Raw genomic sequence first — 19,400 nt, 5'->3', positions numbered from 1 at the left:
TTGCTCCGCTGTATCTCATGGGATTTTTTGCCTTCCCTAAGATCTTCCCAATTTGTTGCTTGTTGCCTCAACACTGTGATCTCCCTTGCCTAATTCTGTTAACTACAAGATTTGGGAGCTTCTCAGTATCATAGTAACTGCAGCCTTGAGATTAATCTCTAAAATCTGAATTATGCATTAGTAATGCATAATGTATTACTACTATTTCTTCTTTGCATGGATTTTCCTTCTGCAAATATTTTTGTCCTTTTACTTCCATGTTTGCTTTGCTGCTCTCAGTAGCAGCACTGAGAGTTTTCTGAGAAACCCTTTGAAAACCTTTGAATCCTTAACAAGGCAGAAAGATTCATGATATTGTTCATGATAACCAGCAGTGGCAACTGTATTTTTATTTGGCTTTTTTCTCTGCCTTGCTGAGATTTCAACAGGAAGCAGTTTTACCCACCAGCTAAGAAACAGCAGCTGTCTGGGAAAATTAACAATTCTGAACTGGAAATGTACCTATGCAATATAAAAGCTGCACCCACTGGAGAAGACAACTGCAAGTGTGTCAGGGAGGCATCTCTGCAGATATGTGTTCAGTGTTCACTGCTGAGGGCTATATTTGAGATACTAGCTACATTCCACTCTGGTTGTCTTTGCTAAGAAATGAGAATATGTCCAGCCTGCCAAGAACAACTCCTAGTGAAGCCTTCAAGAAATGCCGCAGCTCTACAGGAGTCGAATATTTTGGGATGAGGTGCTGAATGTGAGCATTCCTCTCAGTGAAATGATAATCAGCCTTGTTGCCATTATTTTTGGCCACCTCCAAGTCCATGGCTTAAAAGATCTGCATACCTCCAGAGTAATAGTGATGAGAGTTGTCCCATTAAATATCTATGTGTTACCTGTTTTCAGAGCAGAAAAATTTATATAAAGTTTAGTTAAGTCTTTGGTTTATTTGTGTAAAGGGTATTAAAAGAAAGATATATTACCTTAGAAAAAATAAAATTCTCTACAGACACTTAGATGGAAGGGGCAGTAATTTTTAACAAACCTTTCTTTTTGGGTCACTGGCAGCTTTCACTTTTGTGGCAATGTCTTCCAGAATTCTGATGAGCTTTTCTTCCTTAGAAAACTCATTGTTCAGGGACTGTCCAGCACAGAATTGGAGAGCAGCCAGAAGTTTCTTATACCACATTCTGAAATGAACTTCATTCTGTGCATTCTTCAGCAGCCTGAAGGAAGGAGGGGAAAAAAAAACAACTTGTGTATCTAAAAATGAATTTTATTATATATCAGTCCTAGCAGGAACAATAAACTCCAGACTAATCTACATTTGGTCACTTTGGGCAGCAGAGAATGAAAAACTTTTTATTGCTTGTAGGCAATGAGACTCAAGCCCCATTTGATAATAATGAGATTCCAAATGTGTTGAATAAACAGAAAACTGTCATTTCTTATTGTCATACACAGTGCAATGCCTGTATTGCTTTTTATTTCTGCAAGAAAAGTTAACAAAGTGAAAAGAAGTTCCATTTTTGAAGCCCAATATTAAATATATATTCCTAAATATTTTTTTTTTCTCCTGCCACTTCATTTATACAAGCAAGCACAACTTTCATCTTTCAGGAGCTGCATTTAAAGACTATTTTAGTCTCAGATGTACCATCAATTCTAGAAATTTCACTAGTTTAAGCTGAGGAGACATTTCTGAAATTGGCTACACTGCTAAAAAGAGTGAAATGAGCCCATTTTATTCCCTTCTTTACTGGTATGTGCTGGTCTAAAGCAAAACTCAGCTTTTAGTTCTTCTGAAGCCTGCAAAAGCTTTGGAACTGGAGTTACTGCCAACACAAAATCATAAATAAAGCCAAACCCATACTCTTTTTAATACTAATCACCATGAAATCTTCTCTAATTACGCATTTATTTGGATCAGGAAAGCTGGGGAGTTTAGAGGAGTTTTTTAGTTAATCAAATTGATCATTGGGAGGTTTTTCCTTATGTAGGCCAGAGGTTTTGTACACTGATTTATTTCTGTAAGTGTAGATGGAATCAGCAGCTCTATAGTGTAAACACCCTGGGGTTTCTCTCTGCCTGAAGGACTGGTGAACTGCTCTTTGCTTTTGTGTGAACTCTCCCCCCCACAGCTTCACCCTTGAGAACATCTCAAACCTTAAATTCCTTATAAATATCTGAATCTTAATGCAGCTTCCCCTACCCAAAAAAAAAAATAATGCCACTTTTCACAGGACAGAAATCAGAGAAGCTCTTGACTTTCAAGGCACATCACATGAATGAATATGTGACATATGTATATGTCACATCACAAAAAGCAAGAACAAGAAATTACTTAAAGCACTGATATTTAAGGGTGAAAAACAATTCCTATAGACACTTCAGCTCCTTCAAATATCATATAGAATATGACATACATGACATATAATAATAATAATATATAAGACATTACAGTATTGCTGCTGCAGCACATGCTTCTTTTGGTCATGAGGGACCTTTCATGAAGCAATTATTTTTCTAGGTCCTTTTTCCTGTATAATTCAAGGCAGAACAATATCACCTACTGGTTTCTGAAAACTCTTTCTAGCTACACAAAACCTCTGAACATCTGAGGATTTGAAAATCTTAAAGAATGAGTGGTGTTTCTATCAGAAATGCCTAGACATGAAAGAGAAGTGATATGAGAAGCTTATCATCAACAGTCTCTGGAGAAGTCTGAAATCACTTTTTTCTTTTTCACTGTAGACTAGTAGAAACAAATAATTACATTTTAGATTTGAAGGAAATACAAATTTGCCTGGTGGAAGGCAAACCTGAACACACACAGGCTGCTGTGTCCTTACCCTAACCTTTCACAAAAAAGAGGAAGGCTGAGAGCATGTGCACACCTGGCAGTGGATAAACATATTCCTTCCTATTTCCATCAGAACAAGTCCAAGATTCCACAGGATGGCATTCATCTGCTTAAATGTCAATAGCTCATGCCATTTTGGATATCCTAGGAAATCCACTTCCTCCAGCTGCTGCCTTGGAAGGGCATGCTTCCCCTAGAGGCAACATCTCATGTATGCCACTGCCACGCAGATTTCTCAGATTCCCTGTGCTGTCTAAAGTAACTTGTGTTTAGGGCACTGCATCACATTCTGCAGTGGCTTTTTAGCTCAGCTGTAGGCAAACAAGACTATTTAAAGTAAAAACATACTCAGTCCACTTCAACAGCAAGTCAGGAAGAGGCTTGGTGATTATGCTTTAAACATAGGATTGGTGATTATCCTTTAAATAAAAGCATCGCTGGTACAGTCCAATTGTCACGTGGGCAGGAATTTTAGTTTATCAAAGCAAAGCCCAGCTCAGTCTCAGTCCAGCCAAACAGTGCATTTTTCTTGGCACACAGTCAGATTGAAGTTTTTCACTTTTGTCCTGCAAATACAAATGCACCTAAACTATCACTGTGAAATGTGTTTTGAAGTGGACATGAAATGCTGGTGCAGAGCCTTGTCTGCACTAAGGCTTGCACTGGAAGCAGCTGCTGAGTATCTAAATCATATTCATTCCCCTACTCCATTTTTAGTAGTACATATTTAGAGAGTCCATAAAGGCTACCTCTTCATGTTGAGATATCCTTTTAATCCTCTCAGATACAGAGAACATTAAACCAGCTCTTATTTCAAAATGAAAAGCTTAGTATTTCACATACAGCAAGCAAAATAGCAAAACCAAATTGGTTCACTATTTTAAACAGAGCTACTCCCTGCATAACACAGATCAACGTGGAAGATCCATGTTTTGATTATTCTTGTGGCTGAGTGTTTACAGAAAATAAGCTTATACACACATATAAGATAAGAATTTATTTTTTCCTTTCTGAGAAATGGGCCAAATTCAGAGAGTTTATCCATAAGGTGTACATGAGGACAGAGCATGTATGAGCAGGTGTGCTCCTAAAAGCCTGCAGACCTCCCTTTGCAAAATGATTTGTACTAACTGGCTCTGACTTCCACATTTATTCTATAAAAGTGGTCCTAAAGAGGATGCACAGGACAGCTTTTAATGTGATGACTCGTTGTAGGCTTTCCTGAAACATTTATCCAACAAATGAACAAATGTTGCTGCAGTTCTGTCCTCCCAGCATGCTGGCACACACATCTTCACCCTGCCACGGTGGGAATTCAGCAGAGATAGAAAATTCTGCAGCTTCTGAAGTTGTGAGGTGGAGAAGTGCTCAAGACACTAATGAAATTTTCAAGTTAGAACAGGATGCCTAGCTGTGACAGAGGAAGACAAAATTGGGATGGTTTAAAAACCCAAGGCTGCCAGTAAAGAAGCATGGCAAGCTGTTTTTTCCTGATAATTTTTAGAGGATTCTGCAAGACAGAACTCAGTACAAAAGCCTGTATGCCAGGCCTAGATGGAGCATCTTGCTCCTAAGAAGAGAGAGGCTTCCTTACTCTTCAGGTTCTCTGATTTGGGACAAACCCCCTCATTCTCAGCAAGGCCTGGTGAACTCAGGCACCGTCCCCAGGTCTCTTTTGTGAAATAGTACAGAAGGAAGCTGACCTGAAATCTAGAAATGAAGTCAGGTATAGGGGTACCTTGAAAGATGCCTCTGCTTTCTGCAAGCAGCTGCCTCTCCTCTCTGCACACACCTGCAAGGTGGATCCAGCCCCATTTCCTGGCACTCACAGCTGCAGGGGTGTGTGTGTGTGTTCCCTGCGTGTAGAAATGCAAGAGGGCTGAGAGATTTTTGGCACAGGGAAGAAAGGAAGGTGGAATTGAGTCAGGATGCTGTGTCAGAGAAGGAGAACCAGGGCTAAACCTAGAAGGTATAGAGAAAAGGGTAATTAAGTTAAAAAAAAAAAGAAAAGGAAGGAGATTGGATGGGTCTTGTTGGAAAAACAGGTGAGCTGGCCTCATCCTCCCTCTGAGGCGCTGGAAGACAGGGAAGCTGACACAGTCTGCTCTCTGAGTAGGATTTGGCAGACAAATGAAGGAGTGAGGTGGCTCAGACAACTCTGCTGCTTGAACATCTGTTCCTGGTCTCCTTCAGGAAGGGGAGCAGGGTGAACCGGGGAGCGATGCCTGACAGGACAGACAAGCTCACAAACAGCCTGTCAAACCACTTGGTACCAAAAAAAAACCCCAACCCCAAGAAGAAAAGGGCAGGATTTGCAGTATGTTACTGCAGGTTTAGCCCCTACCTGTTCCAAAGGAGCAGGGCAGCTGGACTGGGTTATTTAGGCACTACATCAGGAGAGTGACCCTGGTTAATTTGTTTGCAAGTGCTTTTCTGGGATTTATTACACAAAAGTGATGCCTACCACCACACACTCTGTACACTCTGCAAAAGGTTTTTTGAATTCAGAGACACACCATGAAAACAAGGTACCTTAGGGGTGTAAGGTGAGTGCTGAGGTACGTTTTGCTGTTGGTCAATCTTTGGTAAACCTGACCTTGTTCTGAAGGTGAATTTCATGTTTGTTTTCTGTTTTGCTAAGCTGGAGGCAGGACAGATCACAGAAGAAGAAAACAATGGTACAAGACTGCTGCTCATTATGGCAATAATTGCTTTAAAATTGTTCTCTGCAGCCCTTCATATCAAAGATTAGCACACAAAAGCATCTCTCTACCACTGTACAGCTTCTATGTCTGAGGTTGCCATCTGTCTTAATTATCCTTAGACATCCTGCAAAACTCCTAATCTGTCCTTTGTGCTTTATTGTGCCATGGAGCTGTGGCACACGCCTGAAGCTTTTAACTGTTTTCATTTTCTGCTCCTTGAAGAAAACATTTTACTGTTTGCATTCTTAAACAGGAGAACAAGGAACAGGACTGGCTTGCCTGGGGGACTTCACTCAGGTTTTTCAGCTCCTTAAGTCTCAGTGCAAGTTCCCCAGAGACACAGGGATGACAGAGATGACAAAAATGTACAGCTGAAGATTAAGGGCTCTATCTACCCTGTGACAGGTCATGAGGATGAGTGGGCAACTGCTGCTATTAATTAATTACCCAGCTGCAAGTAAAGCCTCTCTTTCCTTTTTTAACTTTTATCTCCCCAGTAGTATACTGAACAACCAATCCCAAACTTCTGCTATTAACTAATTATTCATTTGCAAAAGCTCTCTGCTTTTTTAACTTTTATCTCCTCAGTAGCAGACACTGGACAGCCAGTCCCAGACTCTAGAAAGTTGTGATTTATGTACTACAAATCAAAGAAAAGGAAACAGAAACACAGAAACAACAGCACCACTGTGGATACAACTATTGGGGCATTGCAGACATAAAAAGATAACAGACATAAAAACAAACAGGTGAGAAGCACAAAACACCTGGCACATTGAGAACAATATAATTTTTGTAGGGGAAAATGGGAACAAAGTCAATTAGGTGCAAGTTACTGTGCAAGAAGGATGGAAGAGAAATTGCAATTCTCCCCAAGAGAGTACCCAGAGTTTTCCACAGATGTACAGAAACACAGAGCAAGGACATCAACCTGCCTGGAAGGATAAAGACTGAACTTCCTTTTGTTCTTCCTTTTTTTGACCAAGTACAAAGCCAGCAGGAAGGGAGAGGCAGAAAAGGCAAAGCTCTGCTTCATCTGATGATCTTTCATCTTTATTTCTAGTCTAGAACAAGAAGAGAATGAAAGTTTATGTTTGGTAGAATTCAGAGAAATTCTATCTCTCTGAATCTTTGTCACCAATAAGTCTCCAAGATGAAGAAACAGCAGCTGTTCAGTTGCTTGAAGCACCTGTCCACTTTTGGCTCTTCAGCCCTCTCACATGAGAAACCTGCAGCCAGTTCCACATGCTGCTTCTCATAAAACAGAGCTGCTTTTATAGACTCATTTTCCAAAGCATTACCCTTGAACAAAATGTAACTCTGCTTAAAGTGAAATTTTGTTTTAACATAACATGTGATTAATTTGATTTTGTTTTTCTGATTTTTTTTTAATAGCATAGAAAAAGTGTACCACGTTGATCTCCCTTTGACAACAAAATATTGTTGCAGCCATATAAAATATGGGAGTTAGGCTTGAGAAACACAACACTGCCATTATTTTCTAACTTCCTAAAGTTCTTTATGAGCACCACAATACAATCTGCATTCAGACAAATCACTTGATTCAGTAGATTCAATCAAGGCAGCTCCTCCCACTCCTACTGAATGCCTGAACTGTGGAATGCATGTCCTGCTGACTCACAAAAAAATTACCAGATCAGTGAAAACAAAGGCCATGCTCCGCTATGCAGGGAAGGGGCCAAACCCTGCTGAGGCTGCCTGGCAGAAAAATGTTTTATTTGATATGTAATACAGCTAGCTGCACACACTTAGCATTAAGAAAATGAATCCCAGATAAAAGCGGTGTTGTCTGGAGGAGAAAGAGCTTGAGAGTGAAACAGAAATGAAATGAGCCTTGAAAGTGAACTGTATCAAGAATTAATTGAAAGTATAATGGTTCACAGGTACCACTATCACTAGCAGAGACAGAAGCTGCTTGATCTCAAGTTTAAGCAAGAAACAATCAGCCCAAAAAGGTCTTCTCCAATTTGTTGAATAGATATGATAACATCCATATAAGTGCTGCAAGAATCATCCAGTAAAAAGCAATGCAAGTGTCTGTCTCTTTCTGCTCCAGCTGGTAAAAAAATTAAAATAAAAAAATCTGTTAGCAAAGTATGTCTTTTTCTAGTCTGCTCCTCTTCATTGGGTAGAATCTGAAAGCAGAAATTTATTAACACACTATCACATAAAAAACCCCCAAACAAACAAACAAACCACCTCCAGCAGAAGACCAACATAACAAAATTTAGTGGTAGTGGCAATACAGCAGTATTGACCTTAGATAACTTCAGAATCTCTGAGTAGGGTCCACCAAAGATGCCACCCTAATAAAACAGAAATCCAAAGCTACAGAAATGAAAATGCTTCACCCCAAAGTGTCATTAAATACTGAGGGTGACTTAAGCTCAGACTTGCAACTGTTGGTCTGACTGGTTTTGAGTATTAATAAAAGAATATTAATATGCCTCTCAAAAGAGAGCAATTAAATTTCCTCTCCAAAAACTGCATTTGGAAATAAGAAAAAAAGAATATTTTTTAACAAGGCATTGCATTTAGTATCTTCATGATCATTATCATATCAATTGGACAGTATTTTCCATTCAATGAGAAACTTGGCATTCAACTTTGGCATGAATTTTGAAAAGTCTGGTTCCATTTTTGCCAGTGCCTTCCTCACATGACTGAGTAGATCCCTGTCTGTGCTTTTTCCAAAACTGCAGATTTTCTCCTCAGAACAAATGACGTATTGTTGTCAGAATTTCATGCAGTATCTTACACCAGCATCAGCAAAGCCTGAAATTGTCCAACAATCTGTCACTGTGAGAGTTCAGAGTAAATTCATGCAGAGGAACTGAAATGCACCATTCATTCCAGGCATAACAGAAATTGTTGTGTTCTTCCCAGTGGGGAACTGCACTGGGAGTGAGCAGGGAATGGGATTAGATGGGATAATCACCACTAAAATAAGCAGACCCAATGGCTTTATTGGGATGCTGTCCAATATGCCAGCAATTAATTGAATTCAGGAGGTGACTGAGCTATTCTACTTTTAAACTACATAAATAAAATGCAAAATTAATTCAGATGAAGCAGTCCATGAGAGCCAATGGACTTGCAAAGCTTTGTACTGTTTCTGAATTTAGGACACAGTTATCACAGCAATACACTGAGGAGAAACTGAAAATGTTTTTTCTTCAACTGCCTATTGTTTGGGTAGTTTATGTCTATCAAAATGGCTCTGGATAGCATCTGTGGTTCCCATTAGCTTCACAGCTGAACAAAAAAAAACCACCCTCATGACACTATAAAACACAATGTAAGACACAAAACTAATTCTGAATGGTTCTGCATGCACTGGGCAATCCAAATGTACACGAAAATGCAGAATTAAACGAGTTACACCACAGTACTTTGGTAACTTTACTTTGTTGGTTAATTTTTTTGTTTTTTTTAGTTGTGCTGGTTTTATCTGGGGTACATCTTATTTTCTTCCCAGTAGCTGGTATGGGGCTATGTTTTGGATTTGTGCTGGAAACAGGTGATATTACAGTTTTAGTTATTGCTGAGCAGTGTTTGAAGAGCCAAGGCCTTTTCTGCTCCTCACCCCAACCCACAAGTGAGTGGGCTGGAGGTGCACAAAAAGCTGGAAAGCCAGGACAGCTGATCAAGGGATGTACCAGACCACAGGGATCATGCTCAGCAAACAAAGATGGGGAAGAAGGAGGAAAGAGGAAAATTTGGGGTGATGGTGTTTGCCTTCCCAAGCCACCAATGAGCGATGGTGCCATTGAACACCTGCCTGCCCAAGGGATGTGATGAAGGAATTCCTTGTTCCATGCTGCTCCTGTGCAACAGCTTTTGCTTTACCTGTTCAAATACCTTTATCTCAGTCCATGAATTTTATCACTTTCCTAATTCTCCCCCATCCCACTACAGGGGACAGTGTGGGGCTTGCTTGCCACCTGGGGTTACACCATGACATTAATATACTAACACAGAAATAGCTTCAGGGAGAAAACTGAAATTGTCTTTCTGCAAGGTCATTAAGGCTGCTCATAACAGGAGTAGTTCCAGATTTTATTCATAAATTTTGAGCCAGATCTTTACTTTATAATCCTATGGTATTCTGATTACTTTTTTTTTTTTTTTATGACTCTGGGCATGGGAAAGGAAGAGTTTGGTTTATGGGGGGTGGGGAAATAGGATAAGACACTGTCATTGTTTTTCAAATATTATGACATTTAAAAGGACTTGTTCTGCAGAGCTGTTAATTTTCCTATTTGCTCTGAATTCAGTTACAAGAATTTGCTTTGTTGAACAATGTCTACATTCAAAGCTGTTCTCTTTCAAGTAGAGTCTCAGATTTTTAGAGGAAAGGTGCTCAGATGTCAACAGCAGAGGAAGGATGTCTGAGATTTGATATGTTTCAAACACATGGGGAGTTAATGTTTCTTTTAAGGCAGCATCCCTTCTACCTCTCTGGAAGAGGAACAGTGTTTTAAGCACAGGTAGCACAGGTACAACAAGAACTGATTCCACATTATTTCCTGACAGGTCTGTCTTCTGGATCTTTGCTTTCATCACTGCTGTAAGCTAGCAGACCAGCTTATCTTATTTTCCCAATATCTATCAAAGGGAACTTTATTCAAATCAGTGCCTAACAGGAACAGGGAGGAAACATGAGCTCAGCAGGTGCTGCTCTAAGTGTTTCAGCAATCCTGGTAGCTCAGTGTAATTACAAGACCTCTCATATCTGACAGAGCGTGCTTTCTGCAAGATTTTGAGCCTCCTTTTGGAGACAATTTGCTGTGTGGCAGCTCAGTGCTGCACAACAAAGGATGCAGGGATCAGATCATGGGATCACAGTGCTCTGCTAGCTCTGTGCCTCTACCTGGGTGACTTTGTCAACAGAATGACTGGAGACAACTCTCAAAGTGGCATCATGAGGACATGCAGTCCCTTAGGCTTCAAAAATAACTCATTTGTTTTCAGGGAGCAGCAGAGAGAAAATCAGAGTTTTCAGTGGGGGAATCTTTAGAGTCCAAATCACACTTTTTTGGCTTTTCGTGATTCTGAGTCCTTTAAAGGAGAATTCTCTTCACATTACAGCTCTCCTTATGCATAAGGTTACTCTGCAATCTTTTTCAAATAAGATGATAGCTACCATGTTTCAATTTAATTGAAAGAGAGGTGACCATGAAAGATGATGACAGGAAAAAAGAACAAGCATTTACACGGCAAAGAAGAATATTTTATCTTCATGCCTTTTCTAGGCCTGTTTTATTTCTTCCTCTCTGGTTTTATTTTTCTTCCTTTTTTCTTAGCCTCTATCAATTTTTTGCCCCATGTTATGCATATCAATAGTACCTCTTGCAAAGGCAGGAGAGAAGAGATGGAAATAACTTTAGATTTCTCCTTTTTAAATACTGGTCTGGTTCTGATTTTCCTTCCATTTCACTGCTTTATTGCCCCCAAATATTGGCTTTGTAAATAGAGAAGTGGGAATTTGAAGTTAAGCTCATGTACCAAGGAAAGCTTGCTGTAAGATATTAGTAAGAGAAAAGCTTTCTTTTTTAGATGGCCCCAGGGTATTTTCCTAGTCGACAGCTGGCCTAGTTACCATGGAAAACAGGAGAGCTGGAGGGCAGGCACAGTAGGAAAATGAGGCAGAGACTTACATGAAATCGGGTTGGCTTGGTTTGCAGAGGCTTGCTGAAATTAATCTCACTTCAGACACCTTGCTGCTCTTTCATTGCTGGGAGTCGACACTGAGTTTCATCCAGGTTTAAAAGTCCATCTCAGCTCTGCTGAGACATGTTCAGCTGTGGGACCAGATCTGAATAAACTTTAGAATAAAGTAAAATCCTTTTTAATGAACCCCTAAGCAAGAAGATGTTGCTTCTTAAGCTTTTACCAAGGAAATCTTACATCAGCATCTTCAGATCAAACTGAATTTTAACCTTGGGGTTAAAATCCATAGATTTTCATGCCAGAAGAATTTAAGGCAGATAGAAGAATGAAAATCCATCCTGAATTTTACTTGATAGGTAACCCTGGCAAAATTATTTTATTTCTCTGTGCTTCTCTTTACTTTGTCTAAAGAGGAGAGATTTATTTCTCATAGGCTCTCCACAGAATGCTGTGTTTATTTCTAATCTGCTCTTATGCCAGAGGTAAATGCCATGGCAAATAGGTATTTTTAATAACATTGCCACCTCCTTCCCATGTGGGAACCCATCTCACCAGCATCTTTCAATCATATGGGAAAAAATAACAGCCCCAGGCAGAATTTTTGCTCATAAGAAAACAGAATTAAGATTCAGTTTTTGTGATAAAAAAGTCCAGGTGTGGTTCCAAGATTCACAATCACATTTGTGGTACTATTATTGCAGCAAGCAGATGTCATATTTCCATATGTCCTGAGTCAGGTAAAGAGTGGAGCAAGCTCTCCAGGGGCAGTCACAGCATTGGCACAATAAATACAGATCTGCCATCTGACACAGGATGCTCCTGGGACTTTGAAGCTCCCTGGCTCTGCTGTTGGCATCTTTCTCACCCTGAGTGCTGTCCTTGTGAGGATGCAGCTGGACTGAGATGCAGAGCTCCCATCTTTCCTCTCCTGCCATATCCATGCTCTGTGAATACCCCTCAATTAGCCACACTTCATCAAAATGTGTTCTCTGCTGACAGACCAAAAAAATCTGTGCGTGCCAAAAATTAATGTGGGTAAATGCCATGTTTTTCCTACCAGCAATACACATGGGGTGGCCACCATGGGTGAGCCAGGCAAATTATTGTTTAAATCACCTTTAAATTGCTGGTCTGAAAACTCCTAATAACAAAGCTGGGCAACAGCTGAAGACAGCACGTGTCAGCTTTGAATTGGTGCAAAAAAGATTTAAAATGGGGCATCCTTTGAATGAGGCTCCATTTCCATGACCAAGCAATGTCCCTGTGAGTGACACACGCAACAAGGCACTGACAGGTCAGGAATATTTGTCACTGTGGCCACTTTGACAAACTGCCCTATCCACAAATGGGATCTGAGTGCTGTGTGAGCCACCCAAAAGTGGCAAGTTTAATTTAATTAAAGTGCTTCTCCTGATAGAAATCATCACACCCAATGAATGACATTGTGGAGCAGGTTTAGAAGAATAAATACTGACTTCTAATACCACAGTCAATAAAGGAAATGCTACACAAATGTCGAAATCTTGTTTACTGTGTGACCTTCTGCATGCCCAGTGCTCACAGGATAATTATTGCAAATGGCAGAGCCTTTTTTCCCAGACAGAGCCCCACTTCCCTTGCTGAAGTACAAACAAGGTCTTCCTTCAGTTAAAAATGAATCATGTGTTACAACACTCATGATGAGGGACTGTTCTTTCAGTTAATCCAAGCCAATGAATTTGACTGTGGAAATCCCTTTCTTCATTAGCCAAGATGGCAGCTGCCACACTACAGCTAATGAGTCTGATTAATATCAATTCAGTAAATTAAATTTTTTCTTCCAGACATCAGATAATTTTGTACTAATCCAGACATTTATACCGATTTAATATCAGCTGACATAACATAATTTCTCATTTAACACTAATTGAAAACTACTGGTTTCTTATTCTAAAGAGCATTTGCTGTCACTTGTAACTTATGGCTTTTTATAAAGCTATCTTTCAAACAACATCATCATTGAATGTTATGTTTTCTGCCTTCCTGCAGAAACTTTATATGCAAGCATATGACTAGCAATGTGGACAGAATGGAATAATCAGGAAATTTCTCTTAAAGGTATTACTTTTAAAAAATTTTCTTCACATTTTTCATTATATATTTATAAAAGGACTGACTGAAACAAATGATAGAACTCTTAAATTAAACAAATGAAAGAACAAAAGAAAAAACTCTCCATTTAAGCAGTGTTGAACTCAGTCCCTCTAGCTTTTTGGTTTTTTTTTTTCCTTTTAAATAATTTTGGATTTGTTCAGCTTGCCTTCAGGCTTGTTTTCTTCAGATGCTACAGAAGAGAGAGCACCTCCCTACTTCTGTGCTAGTTCTTATTGTAATGTAAAAGCCCCTGTGCTGTGGGTTTAACCATGACACCTTCTCAGCTGAACACGACCTGTGTGGAACCCTGCAGAAAGGTATTGGTGAAAGCCTCCACCCAGGAGACAGCACCTACTACAGAACTGGTTATTTGGAAAACACTCATGACATTCTCAATCCTCCCAACAATAAATGTTGGATTAAGCCTTTTTCTGACCCAGAGATGGGGCAGCTGAGAGGTGTTTTAAAAACTTCTATTTTAGTCTCATGTGGAGGGTGAGACAGTATAGATGTTATAATTCATGCCATCACAATCAGAAACTATTTCTTAATTACAATGCATTAAAAGAGTTTATTGGTTTATCAATTTTTGCCATACTGTGCTGTAAATGCCTTAAAGACAATCATCTAAAATTACCCCTCATGGTCCCACTACAATGCACCTGTCACAGTTCTATTTCTCCAAAGTATCCACTCTTATTTACAAAACCAATTCTTTGAAACTTGTTTCTAGCTCCATTTCTCTCTCAACAATGTCTGTCCTACTCCATGGCATTTCCTAGTCAGCATTTCTTATCTCAAAGTTTACATACAGATACATACTATGTAACCCTCCTGTCAGGATTTGAAAAATTCTCTGCAAATCCATTTCCCACAGGTAAGAACACCCTTCCTGCGAGCCCTTATCTAAGGAGTGTCCTGCTGGCTCCAGTTTGAAGCAATCAGCAAAGAAGCAAAGGCAGTCACAGGATTCCTTTGCAATGCCCAGAAACGGGTCACTGATGTCAGCAGGGACCTCTGCAGGTCCCCTGGTCTGGCCCCTGCCCTAACCAGAGCTAGCTCTGATATGGGATGGGTTGTTCAGAGAGTCTGCCCTCGGCAGCAGGGTGGGAGAGCTCCTGGGCTGGCAGAGGGAACAGCGGTGCAACTTGACTGAGTGATGATGATGATGATGGGTTCCCAGAACAAGAGGAGCTTCAAAAGACATGACCCCAGGACAGGCAGGCCTGTCATTTGGCCAGGAACATGTATAAGTGTGCCAGAAGCTGCTTTTCTAAGTTCTGTCACTTTTCTGTTCCAAGTGTCACTCTGCTCTGTCCCATCAACCATGGAAACTGGAGGGCAGTTTCTGGCAAGCACTTCAAGCCAGAGCCCAGCTGTCACAGGAACAGCAAATATTTCAAAACCCCTGTGATATAGATTAATTTTAGGGTAGGAACAAAGAATTCACATTATTCTTTACACTGCCTAGACCATGTCTGGCAGAATTACACTTGTGTATAAAGTAGGAGATTGGGGTTTGCCTATGGCACTGTCTGGACAAAATCCTCTTACGAGTTTGCAGCGCACAAAATGTGAGGGCTCCATCCTCTGAAGGAGCAGCTGAATATTTACCACTCTTTGCCTCCCAGCCCTTCAGGTTCCCAGAGAAGTTATGTTAGACAAAGTGCAGTCAGCCTCAGGATTTGTGGGAAGCGATCAAGCACGAGTCTCCAGGGCCTCTTCCAAAAGGAGACTTGATGTCTGTTTTCCAGAATCAGTAACTCAGACTGAGACAGAAGCACAGAGAAGATACATTTCCAGGCAAAAAAGTCTTTAAGGGAACATGTAGCCATGTAGGAATCAAAATTACACTACACAGGAAGGGTAGACTAGCACAGGTTATACTTGGGAATAATGCTTTTTTTTATGGAACTTGTTCTAGATCTCCCAGTTCTCTTGGGAAGTCACCTGAATCTAAACTTAACTGCTGGTAAAAAGTATCATTAGAACACAGCAGATCTATGCTATTTACAGTACTACTTATGTCTACTCTCCTCTTGCTTTTCTGCATCCTTCCTCCTATAAAAATATTTTGCTTGCTGTCCTTTATTCCCTCTGTGATTACTCATTTCTCCTTTGCCTGCTTATTTTAATTTTATTTATATAGCATATTTTGTGTTGCTTCAGTCGGTGCCACGCTTTGCTGCAAACACTGGGAACGTTGTGGCAATTCCCTCCTTTCCCAAGCCAGTGAACACTGCTCAGGCTTTTGTTTCTGGGAGAAGATTTGGGATCTTGAAGCAGAATAGACAGAGGTGTTTTCAGAGCAGGTGGAGGGAATTCCCAGCTCCAACCCTTCCCACTGCCGGAATCATGCTACTTTTCACATTACATCCTCTACCCACTTCCAAGGGAATCTAGATGAATCTTGGGAATGAAGTGGAAGGAGGCCTTGGGGGAACAGTTATTTTAATTTCACTGGATGACAGACTGTGAACAATCGCTGGGGGAGGCTGAACATGAAACTGAGCACTTATGTAAGGGGAAAAAATACATTTTTTAATCTCCTTGGATATAAACCTTGCTACACAAGCTAGAAAAATCAAGTGTAAGAAGCATAAAACAGGATTTTATTGAGAGATATGTTGAAGGTGGCTTTGCTGTTTACACTGAAGTATTTAAGAGTCACCCTTTATGTCCAAAGATTTGAACTCTACAAACCACTTACTAGATAAAGAAGGAAATCTCATTTTGTGTGAGTGAGAGGGTGCTGGTTTCAAAGGATCATCCACCTGTCTATGTGCCAGTGTTTCTCTATTCAAGTAAACACTAACTTTTATTGCAATATTATTATAATACCTATACTACCTGTAATACTGACAAAAGATAATGGCATCATTTCCACACCAACAGAACTCTCACCACTCTAGAGCTGCTCCACTGTGCTGTGCTTGCACAGCTTGCAACCACTTTTGATCCAGCAAGCACTCAGCCAGAATGTTATTTTTCTACTGCCCACCAAGGTCCAGCCCCTGTTACCTCTCTACCAAATAAAAAAAGGATTTTTTGGTCTTTAACATGTATTTTTCACTATATATATATTTATACAACTTTCTAGTAGTTCAACAAACTATCAACTCCCAAAACAATCACCAATTAGTTCTTTTTATCAAACATGAAAAAAACTACCAACAGCCTCTCCTAAAACATCACTTCCATAATAAAAAAAACCCAAAACAGTCCTGAACTAGAAAAAACCCTGAGGAGAAAAAAAAGGAATGAATATGAACAAATTTGTATTCACCATTTAAAATTTTCAGTGGAGGTAATTTGTACTAGCTCTTTGAAAGATAGACAAATGAAAAACAATAGCTACTCCAGCACTGAGACTTTGATCAAATTTACAAACAAATAATTTCTCATATATATGCTGCCAGCAGTTTATGCCACTTAAAACGCACATGCTCCACTTCATAAGAGTTTTTTTTTTTTTAATTCTTTTCCTTAACATAAGGTTTTCCCTCAAGAAACAGCCAGCAGTGAACAGCAGCCAGGCAACACACTGCAGAGGTGAGATACCAATGATATTTCCAAAATTGCTATGCCTAAAAGATTGGTGTGTTTTCAAGCTAAGAAATAAGACAACTGAAATGAACACCGAGAGAGGGAGATGTGCCTGAAATAACAAACTTTGCATTGGGGATTGTTTTAAAATGTGCATTGCCCCTCCTCTAAGTTGGGTTGGAAGCATGCTGGTGACTTGCCTTAGAATGGATGGGATGGTTTGTAGCAATGGAGAGGGGAAGGTAAATTGTTCAAAAACCAGCTCAGTGTGGCACTCACTGGGTTACCCCAGCCACAAGTCTTTGCTTGGCCATCTCCAGTGACAAGCAGAAGAAGAATTAGGACTTTTTGACATGCCATCTGAATGTTTCCACCTAAGCTCCATATTTCTCTGAAAAGCTTTGATTTTGATGAACGTTTTTTAAAAATTTCAGTGAAAAATTCCTTGCTGCTTTACATTACTGTCAGCCACCCACCATTGATGCAATATTGTGATAACTTATCTCTGTATGCCTTTACACAGGAATAAAGGCCTTTTGGAGAGGAAATTCAGTTCTTGTAGCCTGATTTTCTTTCAGAAACAAAAAATAATCTGCTGAACTTTACTAAACAGTGTATTTGACAGACACCACAGAAAAAGCTACAGGATAAATCAGCTACAGGACAATTTTTTGACAGAAAAAGCTACAGGATAACTCAGCTGTCTTTTAACAGAGACGCCTATGGCTTGTGTGACCCATTGGGAACAAACTGAAACAGCTTTTAGATTTGGAAGGAATCTGAATCCTTTTTAGATTTACTGGTCACTTTCTGTTGTTTAATTCAAGGGTCCAACATCATCAGTTCCAGCCAGGTGGGCTCTTTGCCAAGAAAGCACTGAAGGAGAGAATGTGAGACAATGGTCCCTTGAATAATTGTCTTGTTTAAAAGGTTATTGCAACATCACAGCAATGTTGTTTAAGCAAAATACCCAAAAACAACCCATCTGACAGCTCTTTCTGTCCTCTCTCAAATGGTTTTGGATTTGGTCACCATCCAAATGACATCGTTCTGATTACAGACTAATATACCATTGAGTATGGGTGAGCATTCTGAAAGCAATTAACATGCAGGGAAATATTTTCAAACAGCAAAGGCTTTATGAGTTTAATCCTGAAATAATTATCATCTGCAAACATCTAAAAATACTGAATTATTTTAATTCTGTTATCCTGACATAACCTTTTATCAATCCTTACCCTCTACTGCCCAGAAATGTAACCTTTTATTCTAGTTTATTTATTTATTCATTTTAAAATGTGTTAATAATTATATTTGGGTTTATATTAGGGAATACTTTTCTAAGAAAAATTACCCAAAACTGAAGAAAAATTACCAAGCAATTTTCTGCTAAATCATGCCCTGATGCAACATATTCAACAATGTCTAATTCATGATTCTATTTCTTCTAATGTTTCAGTTATTTAGGCAAAGGTCCAAGGCCCAGTTTTCATGCTGGTGGAGAATGATGACTAAACCTAGAAATATTAACCACAGAAAACACACAACTGACAGCAACATTAAGCCTACCAATAACTCATTACATTGCATGTCCTGTAACCACTTGAAGCCTCTCTGTTTGTTCATATTTTTCCTTGAAGTTCTCACTGCCAGTGTTCAGAAATAGGAATGATTTACAAAACTCCAGCCTGTCAGACCAGGCTGTGGCCAACAGCCTAACTTTAAATGAGTACTGCAAACATATCAGTCCAAGGAAATCAGGGCCTGAACTGCATTTATTCAAGTCATGAGGCAAAAGCTTTGTGTTCCAAGAAAAATTGATTGAAAACAACGCTATGAAGTAGCTCAAGACAAATTTTGTCAAAAATTGGTTCAAACAGCTATAGTTAAAACACAAAACTTGCTAAGCTGGAAAGAATAAAAGACCTATAACAGAGCAAGACTTATAAAATGCTTTACATAATGTGATGCAATTTTGAAACATCTGCAGACTCATTTTGAGTACAGTAATTGCCATTTCTAGCAAAACAAAAGTTTCAAACAGAGGAAAGAAATGTAATTGTTTTTTTCCAAATACTCCCAGAACGTAAAGCCTGAAAGTGAAATCATGCAATGCAACTAAATTAAACTTTTTTTAGATGCTACATCTGAAAAAAGTTGTGGTGAGGCATCTTCTCCCAGTATTTCACCTGAGCACTGAGGATCAGGAGCACCTGGGCTGCAGAGGCAGCATTTCACCAGTGAAACACAGCACCAGCTGCTCAGCTGAGAGTCACAGGAGATTCCCTCCATGCTGTTCACTTTCCAGCTTTGAGGCTTTGTCTCTCCAAAATCATTACAATCTGCTTTGGGAAATTTGCCTCATCCTTAAATTGCAACTACTGTTATTTATGACTGGGACACCTCAGATCATTGAGGTTGGCCACTCAGTATCGGCTTAAAGAAAATTTCCATGTAAAGAAACTACT

The 19,400-nt window shown here is 39.6% G+C and overlaps 1 protein-coding gene across 1 annotated transcript in view; it reads right to left on the bottom strand.

Moving 5' to 3' along the window:
• Positions 1-19,400, bottom strand: part of PIK3C2G (phosphatidylinositol-4-phosphate 3-kinase catalytic subunit type 2 gamma) — a 186,195-nt gene that overhangs the window by 79,610 nt on the left and 87,185 nt on the right. Inside the window, 1 exon segment of the mRNA XM_041398704.1 lies at positions 1,037-1,217. Within this exon segment, the coding sequence (XP_041254638.1) occupies positions 1,037-1,217 (181 nt within the window).

Source organism: Onychostruthus taczanowskii, unplaced genomic scaffold (assembly GCF_017590055.1).
Source record: "Onychostruthus taczanowskii isolate IOZ18803 unplaced genomic scaffold, ASM1759005v1 scaffold15, whole genome shotgun sequence".
Classification (NCBI taxonomy): domain Eukaryota; kingdom Metazoa; phylum Chordata; class Aves; order Passeriformes; family Passeridae; genus Onychostruthus; species Onychostruthus taczanowskii.
The sequence above is the reverse complement of the archived record's forward strand: the minus strand, read 5'-3'. Positions and strand labels throughout refer to the sequence as shown.